This window comes from Limulus polyphemus, unplaced genomic scaffold, assembly GCF_000517525.1.
Source record: "Limulus polyphemus unplaced genomic scaffold, Limulus_polyphemus-2.1.2 Scaffold111, whole genome shotgun sequence".
Taxonomy (NCBI): domain Eukaryota; kingdom Metazoa; phylum Arthropoda; class Merostomata; order Xiphosura; family Limulidae; genus Limulus; species Limulus polyphemus.
This window is the reverse complement of record NW_013665721.1, coordinates 998,934-1,016,216: the sequence shown is the minus strand read 5'-3', so window position 1 is coordinate 1,016,216 and position 17,283 is coordinate 998,934. Positions and strand designations below refer to the sequence as shown.

The following is a 17,283-nucleotide window of genomic DNA, read 5'->3' as shown; positions in this document are numbered from 1 at the left end:
GAACTTAATCATTCTGTTTTTGTTCTTACTCACCGATATGTCATCAAGGAACTTAATCATTCTGTTTTTGTTCTTACTCACCGATATGTCATCAAGGAACTTAATCATTCTGTTTTTGTTCTTCAAAATGAAAGGGTTGATCACTTCCATCCAAGGCTCCTGTCACAAAAAATTAAATCATATTTTTAAAAAAAAGTTCACAAGAGTTGAAGCTAACAGTTTATTACTGTTTGTTTGTTTTTGAATTTCGTGCAAAGCTACACGAGGGTTATCTGCCCTACCCATCCCTAATTTAGCAGTGAAAGACTAGAGGGAAGGCAGCTAGTCATCACAGCTTACCACCAACTCTTGGGCTACTCTTTTACCAATGAATAATGGGAATGACCATCACATTACAATGCCCCCACGGTTGAAAGGATGAGCATGTTTGGTGCGACGGGGATTTGAACCCACAACCCTTAGATTGTGAGTCGAGCGCCCTAACCACCTGGCCATGCTGGGCCTAGGTTATTACTGAAAAAAGAAAATAAATTAAAAGATTGTTTTCTCCTTTTTTATTTAAAATTATTACTAGATGATGATGAAATTATCTCTTGTGATAACAATTTTACACAAATAAAAAATTGGAGGAGGAGGATAATTTTGAAACAATTCCAATTCCTCTAGTCATGTTATTCAACCAATGAAACAATTACAATTCCTCTGGTCATGTTATTCAACCAATGAAACAATTCCAATTCCTCTGGTCATGTTATTCAACCAATGAAATAATTCCAATTCTCTGGTCATGTTATTCAACCAATGAAACAATTCCAATTCCTCTGGTCATGTTATTCAACCAATGAAATAAAACAATTTCTCATTTTAATATTAGTAGTAACTTTTTATAAATTTACAATGCTACTAACATATCTTGTAAGTTAACTTTCAGAATGTTACAAAAAAAAGTTTCAATATTGTGTAACCAACATACATTAATTATTTAAAAAAAAAAGAGCATGAAATTCATATCACAGCTCATCTCTCAGCTTTTTAGGATGCTGCTACTTTCAAAGTAAACATTAAAAACCCTCTTTCATTTCAGTTTTAGTAATGCTCTACTAACCTTAGCACCAAATTCTACAAGGTTGGCTAGGTTCTGTAGACACTTGGCTACCAGTATAAGACTACGTGCAGCTGTCTCTGAAGGAGTATCTTAACAGAATAAAAAATAAAAAGTTATAACAAAAGATATTGTAAATTATCAGTGTTTGTGTACAAGTTAAAAATCCACTAAATGAATAAAATGAAATGTTTATTAGCACAAACTAAAACATCTTGATATTAAGACCATCAATGGTTTTCAGTTAAAAACCATTCTAAATGTACCGACATTTACACTTCTTTATTCACAAGAGGTAATACCAAAATATGTTTTAACCGTGTACTAAAAAATGTTCCAATTCATTTTAATTAAATGATTTTAAAACTAATATACACTATCCTATCAAAAACCATGGGACACGGGGTAGTCATGAATAAAACATGCCTTTATTCCAAGAAATTAATACCGTGTTGGCCCACTTTTGGCCTTAATGACTGCTTCCATGTGTCGTGGAAGACTATCTATTAATTTATGGTAGAAAGCTGGTGGTACTGTGCTCCACTCCTCCTTTAAAGCATTAGTAAGCTCCACTACTGAAGAGGGACATCTTGGTCTTGCCCTAATTCTGCATTCCAGTTCATCCCAAAGATGTTCTATTTGGTTGAGGTCAGGGCTCTGTGCAGGCCACTGCAATGTTCCGATGGTATTCTCTTCAAACCACTCATTCACAATCCTTGCTTAATGACATGGAACGTTATCATGTTGGAAGGTGTAAGGGCCGGTACCATAAAATTACCACAGTGCAGGACATACAGAATTGTTCAGAACATCAAAGTAGCATTCAGCATTTTATGCCTACCTCATCATTTCTTGGGCTCATTGTCATCTGTGGACTTCCATTTCTTCAGTACGTTGCCAACTGTCAACCTGGGAATTTTTAACTGTTGTGCAATAGCACATAAAGACATTTTCCCCATATGACTGCCAACTATCTTTCCCCTCTGGAACACTGTTAGCTCTTTCCATGTACTCATCGTTCGGTGTACAAGCTCAAAATGACGTCTAGGCGAACTGCTGATCACCTTTATAGACCAAACTATTTGTATATTTTTGTCATCACACCCACTTTCCTGCAATCAGTGGTGTGTCCCATGACTTTTGGTAGAATAGTGTATTTTCCAATTATATACTGGAATAGTAAGTAATCCATACTCAAAATGACATCTAGGCGAACGGCTGATCACCTTTATAGACCAAACTATTTGTATATTTTTGTCATCACACCCACTTTCCTGCAATCAGTGGTGTGTCCCATGACTTTTGGTAGAATAGTGTATTTTCCAATTATATACTGGAATAGTAAGTAATCCATACACATATGGAAAAATATTTTTCTCTGCAAGCACAAATTCTACATTTTTATGAAACAAGTTTAACTAACCTATGGTGAAATTATGACATTCCCAAATATGAGTTAATATAAAATCTCAGAAACAGTTTATCTTACTGTTTACCAAACAAAACTATTTTGATGTACAATTTTTTTATACACACACTTTTCTACTCCTTTATAGAGAATGAATAAAAAGGTGAGTAAACAAAACCAAAGCCTAAAGAAAGTTGTTTATCACACATATAGAGACATGAGAATCTATACAATCACCGGATATTATTCTTTCTCAGTGACCTAGCTGGGTTATTGAGAGAGGAAACTTCAAACCTGCAGTTCTTAGCCGATCATTGTACCAGATTTGTAGTTCAATGGGAGTAAATATGTTTTTTTTTATCAAAACTCCATTCTTTCCTTCATATTTAATAAACTATAAAATGCTCAATTTTGATGGTTGCAGAAACAAAGATATTTAAACTTTGTTGATAAGAAAATTCCATGGAATGCTTTAGGTATAAAAATGCTACAACATCAATAATTATATTTGCATTCTCATGTTCTTCTAAAGGTTTTTTTTTTTCTGGAGGCTCCCAAAACTGACACGAACACAACAGACCAGGGTGATTTTGCTTGATTTTTCTTCACACTATTGAATACAAACATAGCATTACATCTATACTTACAATAACTTAGTGAGAACACCTACCATTAATTAGGTTGAACTGTCTTGGGTTCAGAATGGCTGGACAGAGCAATCGTAAAAAAACAAAACAACTGAAAGAGGTAGAATCAATCACCGTTAAATAAAAAAAAAACAGATATCCATGGAAACAGAATTAAATAACCATTAAATAAAAAAAAACATAGATATCCATGGTAACAGAACTAAATAAAGCATTAACAAATAATACAATTAACACTAATTTAACATACTTATTGAAAGCAGAATCAATCAACATAATACTTCATATATTGTAATTACAAGTAAACTATCATAAACTGTACATTTTGATTTTCATCCTATGTTTGATTCATTTATATATCAAAGTAAAGCATTTATAAAATCATTTCATATGTCTTTATACGTAATAATGGCATGTGAATCACTATCAGCCTAAAATGTTCCTTTAAATGTTTTTTTTGTCTTGGGATATTCAGTGCTACAAGGGCTATCTGTACTAACCATCCCTAATTTTTAACAGACAGAATAGAAGGAAGGCACCTAGTTAACAGCATCTACAGTTTAACTCTTAGGTTACTCTTATTGAAGAGTGAGATTTCATCACCACTCTTATTACATATCCATAGCCCCAGCGTGCAGTTTTGTTGTATTGGGAAATGAACTATGGACCCTCAGGTTCACAGAACGGCATACTAACTACTAGGCCAAATCTGGCCCATTCTTGAAAAGAAAAGTGTAAGAAATATAAATTCAAATACTAAATACTGTAGCTTTAGTAATTAAAAGTTACATCTGAGCAATCAATATGAATCAATGGTTGTACAACAACTGAAATAAACTATAAATTTCTATGTGTAATGCCATTCAGAAAATCTTACCTTACGACACGAGTTTTAACCAATGGATCATTCGGCCATTTGGCCATTACACTTTTCTGTAAACAGCTACAAATATATCGGAGTGTCCTAGTATTCAGAAAATAAAACATTACTTAAACAAACAGGTATGTTCTGAGTTTTTTATTGCCTAAAAAGAGAAACACAATAGATGTACTCTGAAGTTTCTAGTGTTCAAAAAGTAAAACATTGCATATGTAAAACTGATACAGTTTTTACAAGTTTAATCTAAGTATTCTATCATCGAGAATGTATTATAAAACAATGATGATAAAGGTTACCTTATTCTGAACAACACATAAAACGAAAATCACTTGAATGCCTCAATATCATAGCATTAGAAAACAACAAAAAAAATTATATTTAATGTCTTTTTATGAAAACAATATGACAAGTCATTCTGAGTAACAAACCCCTTTCACAAAAAACAAGGCTTAATTTCCAGAAGCTTTCAATTGACCAAATAAAACTTTCAGTATACAAATAAACTAAAATTTAAATCCACTTTCTCACCTAAACCTAACTCTGCTTCTTGTTAAAAATAATTATTTTTACGATTGATAAACTGCAAAACAGTTTGAATTACAATTTCAAAGCATAAAACTTAAGTTAAAAAAATAGAAATAGAGAAATGGTTGCCTACTTTGGACAAGAATCCACTGCAGCAAAGATTGATTCAATGATTTCATCTAAGAGACTTAATAAATGTTCAGCATTTGTGCATGCTTCTGATGGACTTTCTAGCTTGCTGGGATTCAGCTGTAAAGCAAGCATTCATTAGTTTTTTAATACAATTTGATGGCAGCTTCGTAATGCTTTTTGTGTGTTATTAAATGGCTAATCAAAACAAAACCAATTATTTTCGAAACATGAAGAAAAGGAACCTGTTTTGTACATATAAAACAAATGAAAGCAAACTGTCACATTTTATATAGAAAAACTCATGAAGTTTTTAAAGAATTCTGTGCTCCTTGAGTCCAAGCAACACTAATTAACACTTATTAAATATCAATAATAACACAAGGGTTTCAAAGTGTATTATTACTGCAGTTTATATCATTTTTTTTACATGAAAATTTTTTACAATGTGAGCGATTTATTTAAATTATGAAATTATAGCTATCTTCTTCATAAAAGTAAACATAAAAAAAACTAACTTAAAAACGTATATTGTTAAATAAACCCTACTATTTTCTGTTTTTTAAACCAACTGTAAATAACTGACAAAAAAAAGAAAGAAAAATTATGAATTAACTCATTTTCTACTCAAAATACATACGGGCCTCCAGTGATAATTAACAGGATTAACTGCAACATTGATAGTATTTTTGCTTACATTTTCTTGTAAAACTCATGTTATTAAGGATCCTGTAACCAACAAGTCCATGGACCCATGAACCATTTGGTGCATAAATAGTTTAGACAAAAAAAGTGTTTAAAAAGCTGATAAGGTGGACCCCCATCAGTAAATCTAGGGTTAACTGACCTTTTAACTCACACCACACAACTTCTTTCTCTCTTGTTAACTTCTATTCTAAATTTAATATCTCACTTTCTATACTAATTTCTGTTGTATTTTAGCTTCTGTAGATGACTTAACTTCCAAACTTACTTCACATGACTGTCTACTCTCCATCACTTTTTGAATGGACTCCTGAAGGGCCTGCTGTAAGAAGTGGTGCGCAGTGGACCTCATGTATTGATCCATCAATGTAGTTGTTAGCGACGCAACCCGAAACAATGTTGAGGTCTCATCTGTTCATTACCATGGTAAAACAAGTCAACAAGTGCATTAAATAGCATCAAAATACAAAAAAATTAGAAAAGGAAGTTAAACCTACCTTTCTCTAACTTTCACTGATGCAAGGCCAGATTAAAATGTTACATTAACCTGTTATTACTTCAATAATAATAATACCATAGTTCAAATGTTTCATTTCAAAATACCACAACAATAAAACTCTTTTATCAATAACAGAAAATTTATTTTGTTTGATAAAAGTAACATATAATAAACAGACTCATTCATGAAAAAAATCATACTTCCTGCAATTCTATTTCACTTTCACTGATTCACTTGCACGCATGCTACACATTCTAACTTGTTTGTTAGAGTTTAGACACAAATAACACATACTTTGAAACACAAAAATACTTAGATACAAATTAATTATCGAACCTTTTTCAATTTTTGAAAACCATATTTTGAGAAATTGGATAAAGCTTTTGAAACAAAAGCTAAAGAAATGCAAATCTAATCAAATTGAATTCAGACAAAAAATGTTGAACACGTCTGTTCAATATAATGCTGAAGAAAAGAAAGAAGTTATCATGATGGAAAGTGCATGGGGGGGGGGGGGGTATTGTGCTAGGAGATTTTATCAACCTCCTATTGGTTGAGGACTTTGTTGCATAATGATGCCATCATGCACCAGCACAATTCACATTAAAACCTGTGAAATTAGATGAGACTGCCTCAAAGCTAGTAGCATGCAAATCTTGTATGCAGATGCCCAAGAAAGATAGCCATAGAGATGAGTTATCATCTCAGAGACCATATTTTGATTAATTTGCCACTTACATTATTTATCTCAAATGCTATAATTTTCTTATACCGATAATGTATTTCCGTTAGGTACTTACCTCCTCTCACATAAATAACTATTCTTTTTCAGTACCGCTTTTTATATTCAAAACATTTTTCACATTCCACAACCTTGAGCTCCTGCATACTCCAAGATCAATGTAGTTCAACTGCGTCTAGTATGCAAATCATCATGCGACACACCCTCCTGATGCACGTGACTCCCTCTATTCAACTCTAAAGAACTACCACTTTATGTTTTGGCAGAAAATGGAAGCAATGATTTTCAATGGGGAGGAAAGGTGGGAAGTGCGAAAGGAGGTAAGTACCTAACGGAAATACACTTTTAGTATAGAAAAAATTATAACTTCCGATATGGTACCTTACTTCTTCTCACATAAATAACAAGAATACCACATTAAACAGGTGGAGAGACCAGTGAGAGGGAAAGAAAGAAGCATCCATCAAAAACATCCAAAGGACACCCTAAATAGTAGACCTTGCAGTAGAGGATCATACGTGGGAGAATGCACCACTTCTGTACTATGATTATTTTTTGCCCAGTGTGGAAAGAGGTGTTGTGGACATGGGCAGAATTGGGAGGGACACATCAAAAAGGGAGAATACAATGATTGGATACGGATCTGAACCACATGATATTGGAATCTTTATCTCATAGAGTACATCAATGTGGGTGAGAGTAAAAGGATGTGTTCTAGGTGTAGAGTGGCTAGGGCAAAACAGACTTTGCACAGCAAGTCAAATGCATCCAAAACCCAGCCACCGAGAACCAACATCCACATGGAAGTAGGATCACACCATCGGTAAGTTAATTACAATTCACAATCCAGCCACCAGGAACCAACATCCATGTGGGAGTAGGAAAGAGGATCATACCAGCAACAAGTCAACAACAATCCAAAACCCAGACATCTGGTGGGGGGTAGGAAAGAGGATCATACTGTCTTCACTTCAAGTTCAGCAGACCGGAGGTAATCTCATACCCCAGATATATGAACAGGTCACATGATAACAATGTAATAAATTGTTTGACTGATCCAGGAACCTAACATCTGGACAACTGGTATAGTAAAGACATCTCTGTAATGTAAACTATCTCACTCAAAACCAATCCGACAGGAACTGCCCCCAGCACAATAATGTCCTCAGTATAAGAAAATCATTGAGGGATAGCATAAGAGGAAGAACTGTATTAATCTGAAAGTTCCACCACCATGACCCACAACACAGGTGGAAGGAACAAGAATATAATTGAGTGAAGAAACAGAGACACCTTTAATACATGTGTGAGGACTTATGTTGATTGGTTCAGCTCTGAATCCAAAACCCAGCCACTGGGAACCGACATCCATGTGGGAGTAGGATGAGGGATCCCAACTGAAGGGGTGAACAGCAATTTTGACTGCTCACTCCAAAGGTACAACATCCTCTTGGATAAACCTGTACAGAGATGGAGCATCAGATTGGAGGAGATTTCATTATCTACACCAGCAGAACACCACCACCCTACTCTCAAATGAATAGTTTTATCATTATTTGTATCGTATATCATTATTACATTCAGGAGGATGCCTCCGTTGTCCACTACTCCAGTGGTTTGGAACTGGAAAGTGGTAAGGACTCCCATACTCCACTAGAAGAAAAAAGGGGGGAGAAAATGCAGTGGAGAGTCCAGAGGAACATTAACACTAGAGACAGTGCAGCGGGAGACCACGAAAACCTTATTTTGAAAAGCAGACCACTCCTGATTTATTCAATCTAAGGAATGGCAGAGATGGGCAGCTATCCCATTCTGCTTTACCCATGAAGTCCATGAATTAGCACAGTCCAGAACGAGCATATGAATGAAGCAAACAGATAATGAGGAAAACCTACGAGCGATCTTGTGGAACACCCCATCTCAACAATGTGCATTTAGTGGCCATGTAAATTATAACTGTTAAATCGTCATGGCTTTGCATTGCAGATTTGACTAGTTTAAGTATACCTGGACAGGCACCACTCACCACAGAACAGGATCCATAAAGAAAAAAACAGAAAAAAGGACATGTTCCTGAAAAATAATAGGTTTATATGCAAAAAAAAAGTATCTTAGCCAGTCACAGTCTCACCAAAGAGTGAAGAATGACAACAGGCGAAAGACAGTACCCTGATGAGAAAGAAACAGCTACCCAAAGCAGATAATGGGAGATAAATGTGATGCAGGTAAAAGAGAAGGGGACTAATCAGAGTGAAGACACCATGAAGTGATTATGGGGAAAAAGGAGACAAGGAAGAAAAGACCAATCGAATCAAATGCCAAATTGAAAGGGTAAGGGAGGAAGGAAAAAAAATAACAAAAAAAGGAGTGGTGCCAGGATATAAAACAGAAGGAAAAGGAACCAATGAAAAGAATCCTTGAAGGCAATGAATCAATCCAGAGTAGGTATGGGACATAGAAGGACAACTATATCCGACTGGGATTAAAGGTGGGAGATGGAAGGAAACAAAAATGAAGAAAAGGAAGAACATGCCGCATGAGCTGTCAAAGTTTTTCTATGATGCAGTGATTGTCCATATTAATTTCTTTAGTCATCACCATTTTCATAACAGAAATAAAATACAAAATAACATTCAATATTTATTACAATAACAATTATACCTAAATAGGTGACAGATAAAATAATTTCTGAGTCTGCCAGTATTTGTAAATAAATGTTCCCCTGTCACACATCCATTCTTCCCAATAAGTATGCATTTCAGCTTTAAAAGTACAATTAACACTGATGTCTAAAGGCTGTAACAGTTTGGTAAGACCACTAGGTATAATTGCAGGTGTTATGTTTTTGGTCTCTAGTAGATCCTTGATGTCTTCAGTGATGTGGGCCCTCATGCTGTCCATGACCAATAGTGCACAATTTTGGTGGAAGAAGCCTTCTGGTCTTTTGCTGAAACAGTCATGGATCCATATCTTCATCATCTGGTTGTCCATCCACCCTTTCTCGTTGCCTATCACTACAATACCCTTGGGAAATATGTCTTTTGGCATGGTTTTCCTTTTGAACATTATCATAAGTGGTAACTTGGTTCCAGTGGCAGTAATGGCAAGGACTAGAGTTAAAACTGGCTTTTTCATGGCCTGTGGTCATAATGCTGACAGTTTATGTGCCTTTCTTCTCTACTGTTCTGTTCAATGGCATGTCAAATGTTAATGGTATTAATAACATGATCATGACTAATGTTGAAGGTTGAAACTTTATCTCTAGAGTACTTTCTGAATGATGAGAACTTTTCTTCATGATCTGCTGGTAAGGACTGGCATATTGTTGTTCTAGCACATATTATCAGGTTCTTCCTTCTCATAAAATGAAGACATCAGGATGGTTCTCTATTGAAGTCAGTGATCTCTAATTCCTTTGCTACGGCCTTTAACTTTATCTGAATGGTGCTTACTCCAGGGTTTACTGAACATTCCATGACCCACGTTTCTATATTCTCCTCCAGAGCTGGCTACCTGGCTTTGTGTCCTCTGTTGGCTTTCTTGGTAAGATGCAGTTTGTCTTCTTGTTTTCTCCAGTCTCTGACAAGCTTTACAAAAATGCCATAATGGCAACCTGTAGCTCTACTGCTATTTTCTTTTACATAGCTGATAGCCTCCAGATTAAAAACTGCTGTGTAACTCTTTCTGGTCATAACAGGAAGCATTATGAGCCTGATGATTGGGACAGAAAAACAATTTATTTATGGAATTTTTAGCATTTGGATGCTTTAATTATTGTTTAACTGAATAGATATTCCAATAAAATTGATCATTTACATAAACAAAGCACAAGCTGAAAACATTTCACTAGTTTAATCAACTGATTGACACATTACCTAACACTCTCAACATGGTCTCGATCATTTATCCTAAATACTTACTTAAATAATTCATCCAAGCTAGTCGTTATCTTTCCTATGGGAGCGAAGCTTGTACTGACAAAGAAATTGCCAATTATCTGTTCAGAAAACAACGTAATACGTCATTTGATAAATGAATACTTTGTCCTTCTATTGGTTATAGATAATATAGAATTAAATGTAAGAGAGAACTATTCACACATCCTGAAAGAGAGGATGTGACAGATGGGTGTGGAAAGAGGGATCTGATTTTCTATTTGATGGCTCTGTAGCCAAACAAATTATGGTTTGTCTTAGGAATGATGATTTTATAGTGAGTAATTTACGTTTAATTTCGTACTTATTGGAGGGGTGGTGGATAGAATAGAGAAGAGAGAGTGTCTAAAGAAAATGCGTCACATGTGTCACACTAGGGGAAATTCAGGATTTTGCCTTTGTTGTTTTTTATATGATAGTAAATCATTTCTTTTCAGCTGTAAAAAAAGAATAAAAATGTCATATAGCAGTAGGCTGAACTTTTTAAAATCGCAGAGGTGTGACCTATAAAGAAGTGTGACTTGTGTATGTACAAAAACTAAAAAAACCCCTAAAAATCAGCCCTACTACTAATTATAAAGGTGCAACTTATAATAAGGAAAATACAGTAACTACAAACAATAATCTTAACATCAAAATATTCAAAAAGCTATAACAGTATAACAGCTTATTTGTCCAAAGTCGGTGGACCCAAATGTGTGGGCCACCAAACTCGAGGCCTGATGAAGGTCAACTCATATAATGATCAATCTCCCAATGTATCAAAACTGACAATTCCTCAGTCGAGTACTGTCACCTGAAGCCTAGGAAATTGTACTGGAAGTAAATTATAACAATTTTAAAGTGGAAACATAAGCTTCAGTGTGAAGAACAATAAAGATAAGTTGTCACTTAAAACAAGTAAAATGAAGTAGAAAAAATAGAAAATATCTCCACTTCATACGAAATTAAAAAAAAAACACAGGAAGAAAGCACAAACAAAAAACATCTTGATGATAGCACTGCCAAACGAGAAGTGATAGTTCAGTAGAATCAAACAGAGGAATTCACATACATCAGGAAGTGTCACACTTCTATTGGTGAGGGTTGTCGCATGATGATTTGCAGGTGAGATGCAGTGGAACCATGTTGATCTTGAGGTACATAAAAGCTCAAGGCTTGTGGCATGATTAAAAAAAGGTTGCATATAGATGGCAGCACTGAACGATAATAGCTATTTATGTTAGAAGAGGTAATGTACCATACTGGAAATTAACTACATTTGCATGTATAAAATATTACCAAAGGCTGACTGTAAAAATAATTTGTCATCTCATTTTATGGATCATAAATAATTTTTCCAAACATTAAATAAGCACATGGAATGTCTAACAATACTGCTTGAGTCATTTATTGTTGTGTGAATGGTTTATTCTTAGTTTAGGATTTTATCGTATTATGATTAATTTTTAAACTTTTAAAAAGTTGTAACAGATTTTTGTTTAATATTAAATACATTTAGATACATGCTAAACCAAACTGATGATGCTTAGCTATAATCAAAGGATATTGCCAGGCATGAAGATTTTAATTTGGTACACATCTGGGTATTATTGAAGTGCAAAAGTTTTAATACAGTTTATTCATTTAAGAAACTTAATGTGACAAGGACATTCTGCTAAATTTTATTTCATTAATTTCATTCATAAGATTACTAACCTTCATGCTCTATTTCCCTGTCATTCATTGTCTTAAGTAACATTGCCTCTTTTTTTTCAAACCTGAAAACTCGTAGAACTGCTGTAGCTAAAGGTGCTCTGTCACGATGACATATATCAGCTAAAACACTGATAATCTCTAGGTCTTCCTCAAGAAGCAACTATAAAGGACATATATAAATACAGTTGAGCAAATCTACACAAAGTGGCAGAAAAAAGTTATGTAGATATAAAAAGAAAGTTAATGAACTTGAATGGGATTCCAGCTTGGGAGCTTAAATATTGCAAAACTTGGTTTCATTTGACTAGTTTAAAAACAATTTTAATGAAAAACAGATATATATATATATATATATACATTCTGTACAAAATAGTATTTAGATTGTAATAAATTGCTAACTGTTCAATGATAACAAATTCCTAAAACTGTTTATTAGTTCTACATATACGGTAAATTAAAAAAAATTAATAAACATTTACAAAAACATTATTATAGATGTGTCAAAAAATTTCAATTATTTTTATTCAATACTAGGAGAAAAATAAGAATGTTTTTTTGTTTTAAGTAAAGCCACATGGGACTATCTGCTGTGTCCACTGAAGGGAACCGAACCCAGGATTTTAGCATTGTAAGTCTGAGACTTCCCACTGTCCCAAAGGGGGACAAAATCAGGCTGTATTATATAAATAAACCAATTATTTAAAAATTCTGCATATTTCAATCCTAAATTAATGTACTTAAAACAGATCTAAACAGTTTTGGATATTATACATCTCAGAAAATTAAAGAAAATATGCTCTTTAAAGCTAGAAGGAGTATTAGCTTTTGCAAACAATATTTTGCTCTTACTGTTAAGTCTTCTCATGCTATATTTGATTATTGGACACATGAGAGCAATCACAGCATTTTATAGGGAAAAAAAACAACTTCAGAGTCTAAATTATAAGTGGTAATTGGAACAAAAGGACAAATGTATACTAATATATGTATAGTTCAAGCTACCTCTTTTAAAGCATCATATTCTCGCTGTGGCATAATAACCTCATGCACATAACGAGTCCTGACTCTGAGAGAGCCCCAGTCTTCGAGGACTGGGGCACTGAGTCCACTAAGAGGGTACCAATCTTCAACTTCTTCTCCACTGACTAGTGTAGTAAGGTCCACAGACATTTCCGCTAAGAAAAAAACATATTTATAATAGCAGAGCTACATATGAAATGTATCTTTGCATACAATATAAGTTCAAGTAGATGATAAAAAATGTTAAACATGTTATAAACATTTATCTTTGTAAAGACAGAAAATTTCTATAGTTGATAAAACAATTATATATGTGTATGGGGGCTAAAAAACTTTTTTCTATATTACGAACTTCTTTTTCATCCAGGTACTAGTGCTCTTGAAAGTTTGTTGTGAAGTGCAAAGTTACACAACAGGCTATCTGTGCTGTGGTTCCACTGTGAGTCTCAAAACCAGATTTTTAGCATTATAAGCCCTTACAGTTATTGCTGAGTCAATGGGAGGAAGCTGCATTTTCAGGGTGATCTGATTTCCCTTGAAAATTACAAGATATTTATTATGAAGTAAAATAAAGAAATTGGATACAATTGTATAAAAATACAATAAGCATTCTTCATTCAAACACAGTATATATATATTGGTTTCATATGATAGTTGATTTAACTGAATCTAGATTACTTTCTCTCCAGACTGTCTTGGTTGAGATGATGTTCTAGACTGACTAAACCTTACATTACTTAATTAAAATAGGCTTACCCAGATCACATAATGCTACCTATGTGACTGATCATTCCCATTTGAAAATAACGGAAATTGTAAACTCAAGACATCACCTGAGCTACCATTGGAGAACACTAAGTGCAACTTTACACCTGTCTCCCATGGGCAGACCAGATGTTACCTTAAAGGAATGACAAAGAAAAAATGCAACTAAAGTGAAAGTAACTCAATGGCTTTCTTAATCATGTGTTATGTGAAGAGGGCACATACACCTGAATAGCTGAAAACTGTTGAAAACTTCTATATTAAAATAAGTAGGAAGAAAATGCATAGCATTCCTGCATAACATAAAGGAAATAACACAAACATTCTATAAACAATAACACATGTATAAGAGCACTGTTATGGTTCTTAATTTGTGTGGATTATTGAGCACTATTAAATATAAGCAAAATCTTGGCATATAAATTTTTAATATAGCACATTTTTTTATGCACTATTCTTAGTGAGATACTACAAGTATAATCATGGTTTAAATGGTATAGCCTCTTTAGTTCCTGAATGAGAGATCTAGGTGGATTAAATATAGCCACTGAACAACAGTTTTTGTTTTTATAATTTTCGTGCAGAGTTACACAAGGGTTATCTGTACATAACTGTCCCTAATTGTGTACTGATGTACTAGAAAGATGGCAGATAGTCAACAACACCAAAGTGCAGGTCTCATTTTTTCCTGAAACAGAATTTGAACCATAAACCCCAAGATTCACAGTCTGGAAACACTAACCACTTAAACACATCTAGTTTCTGGGTAAAAAAAAGTATCATGTATCCAGGACTATCATGCACAGAAATAAATGCTATGGAATAGATGTGAGTACTAAGTAAATACTGTGTGTGTGTGTGTATGTATGTATATGAAATACATTGTTATATACATACATATAAAATGTGAATTCCAAAAATAAGTTAAAATATGTATTTACCATTGCACTATTGTTTTTGTACATAAGAGTATACAGAGATAAGTAATTCTACAAAAAATATTAACTTTATGCTAAACATACACAACATACCAAAAACAAGCACTGTCAACATAATATATCATATCAAAAAATAGGTCAGATCTTTATCAGAGCCACAAAATAAACACGTTTTGTGAGAATTACCAAATAATAGCTGCAATACTGATTTCTTTTACCATTCTGTCTGATTAATCGAATAATAACTGATAAATTTGTGGAGAATTTTATAATTCAATGAAAACCACATAGAACAGACAATTTGTGTATACACAACATTTTAAATATAATGCCTTATATTATAAAATGCATGATAAAAACCTTGTGTATACTGGTAGTCTACTCAATCTTACTGTTACTGTGATTAAACAAATAAGTAAATGAAAGTCCAAAAGCTTATATTATGTAACAAAATCTATACCACAACCAGCTAAGAACTGCCATTTGGATCATTGTTAGTTTAATATTGGAAAATGGCTGTGTATAATTTTTGAACACACACATTTGTTTATTCTTCTTCATTGCAAAACAAAAACAACATTGAGGCTATACATTTTTACAACTAAATTTAGCTTCATAGATCAGATTCGAAAATTAACCTAGTAATTAATATTTTTAATTTAATATACTATTCTAACTAATCTAATTGATCGGAATGCTATTAGATAACCCTTGCTGTTAGCAGTACTTTTGGCCATAATCCCAATAATATCTCACAGAGTTTAGCCAGCTTAAAAGGTTTCAGCTCACCTTAGACAACAAAACCCACACCTTAACTCTCTCAACACGTGCTCGGTCAATTTGACCGACTATGTGATCTCTTTGTACTCATTTAAAGTCTTTATAGATTTAATACTTCTAACTTTCAATATAGTTTGTATATCTTCACAAAATTTGGCAGTCTTTCAGTTAATAAGTCTTTCACATACAAAAAAATCAAATGTTTTAGGGAAGTATTTTTAATAAAATAAAATATAGATTTGTCCATGAATATATTGAGTATTTGTTTTGAATAGTTTGTGTGCAAAGTAATTTTCATGTTAAAATTAAAAATACTTTTCCTCATCTCAAAAATCTCAAATTTCCTTTGTGCAGTCCCTAAAACCTCCTAAATGCATTTCAAACGTATTTTTTCAGTAAAACTTTTTAGTTTATCTGTTATTTTCTCTACCCTATCTCACAACAGGATCAGTCAATTTGTAACCAAAAAAAAATTGAAATAAACCTAAATTACCTTTTTTCTTTTTAGAATGACTTCAAATTGTAACATGAAACCACATTCATTTATCCTAAGTAGCTCTAATTTGTAACAGTATACATCTATTTATAAATAAATTTTATTGTTTTATTGCCCTTTGAACTATCTCTAACTACTAGCCGCACAATTATAACTTGTAAATCACTCGGGGAACGTGCAGCTCACGTTACACTATCAAATTACATTACCCACGAGCTACTACGAGCTGCTCGCGTGTGTGCCTCGTGAACCATTTTAATTATATTACTATTATTATTACATATTTTACCTAATCTAGTCTTAAATAACTTAAAAACATCCGTATTTTTAGATTTTAGTTACTTTTATAGTAATCAATAAAGAATAAATATGGAAAACAAGAAATAAAGTACTTACTCAAACTTTTTTTTCTTACTGTTGAGTTCTCAAAGAGAGTTAACCTTAATTTTTTATACTATAGATAGTAATGCACTTAATAATTTTTATTTAATTAAATAATATGACAAAGAATATAGACTAATAACATGTAAAAAAGTAGACAAATTCACTTACCTCTCAAAATTTTCCTGGCATTCTAACTATGCGACAAGAGCAGCTACAAATTCATCCAAGCTAGTTGTTCCCATGAGAACGATGCTCATACTCTGAACGAAATTTACATTTAACCATTCAGAACATGATGTTATGTAATACGTCACTGATAGATGAAAACCCAGACTTTCTATTGGTTATAAGTAATATATAATGAAATGTAAGAGAGAACTATCAACGTATTCTGAAAGAGGATGTGACAGGTGGCAGGAGGAGTCTGATTTTCTATTAGATAGCTCTGTAACCAAACAAAATTGAAGGCTATAAAAATTATGGTTTGTCTGAGCACTAACGATTTTATAGAGAGTAATTTACATTTAATTTCGTACTTTTTTGAGGGGTGGTGGATAAAATAGGGATGGTGACATGCTAAGAGAAAATGTGTCATGTGGATCACACTAGCGGAACTTCCAGATTTTTTAT

At 33.4% G+C, this 17,283-nt stretch overlaps 1 protein-coding gene across 2 annotated transcripts in view; it reads right to left on the bottom strand.

Annotated features, from left to right (window-relative positions):
• The window catches only part of LOC106471342 (ras GTPase-activating protein 1-like), a 63,805-nt gene that overhangs the window by 6,580 nt on the left and 39,942 nt on the right, over positions 1-17,283 (bottom strand). Inside the window, exons 15-22 of one of the 2 annotated variants that reach the window (XM_022400792.1) lie at positions 13,273-13,445; positions 12,271-12,430; positions 5,665-5,807; positions 4,696-4,811; positions 4,035-4,121; positions 3,181-3,248; positions 1,106-1,194; positions 34-159 (exon numbers count right to left, since the gene is read on the bottom strand). In XM_022400792.1, the coding sequence (XP_022256500.1) occupies positions 34-159; positions 1,106-1,194; positions 3,181-3,248; positions 4,035-4,121; positions 4,696-4,811; positions 5,665-5,807; positions 12,271-12,430; positions 13,273-13,445 (962 nt within the window). The remainder of the gene's footprint in view (positions 1-33; positions 160-1,105; positions 1,195-3,180; positions 3,249-4,034; positions 4,122-4,695; positions 4,812-5,664; positions 5,808-12,270; positions 12,431-13,272; positions 13,446-17,283) is intronic. The other variant, XM_013931945.2, reaches the window with a different exon arrangement.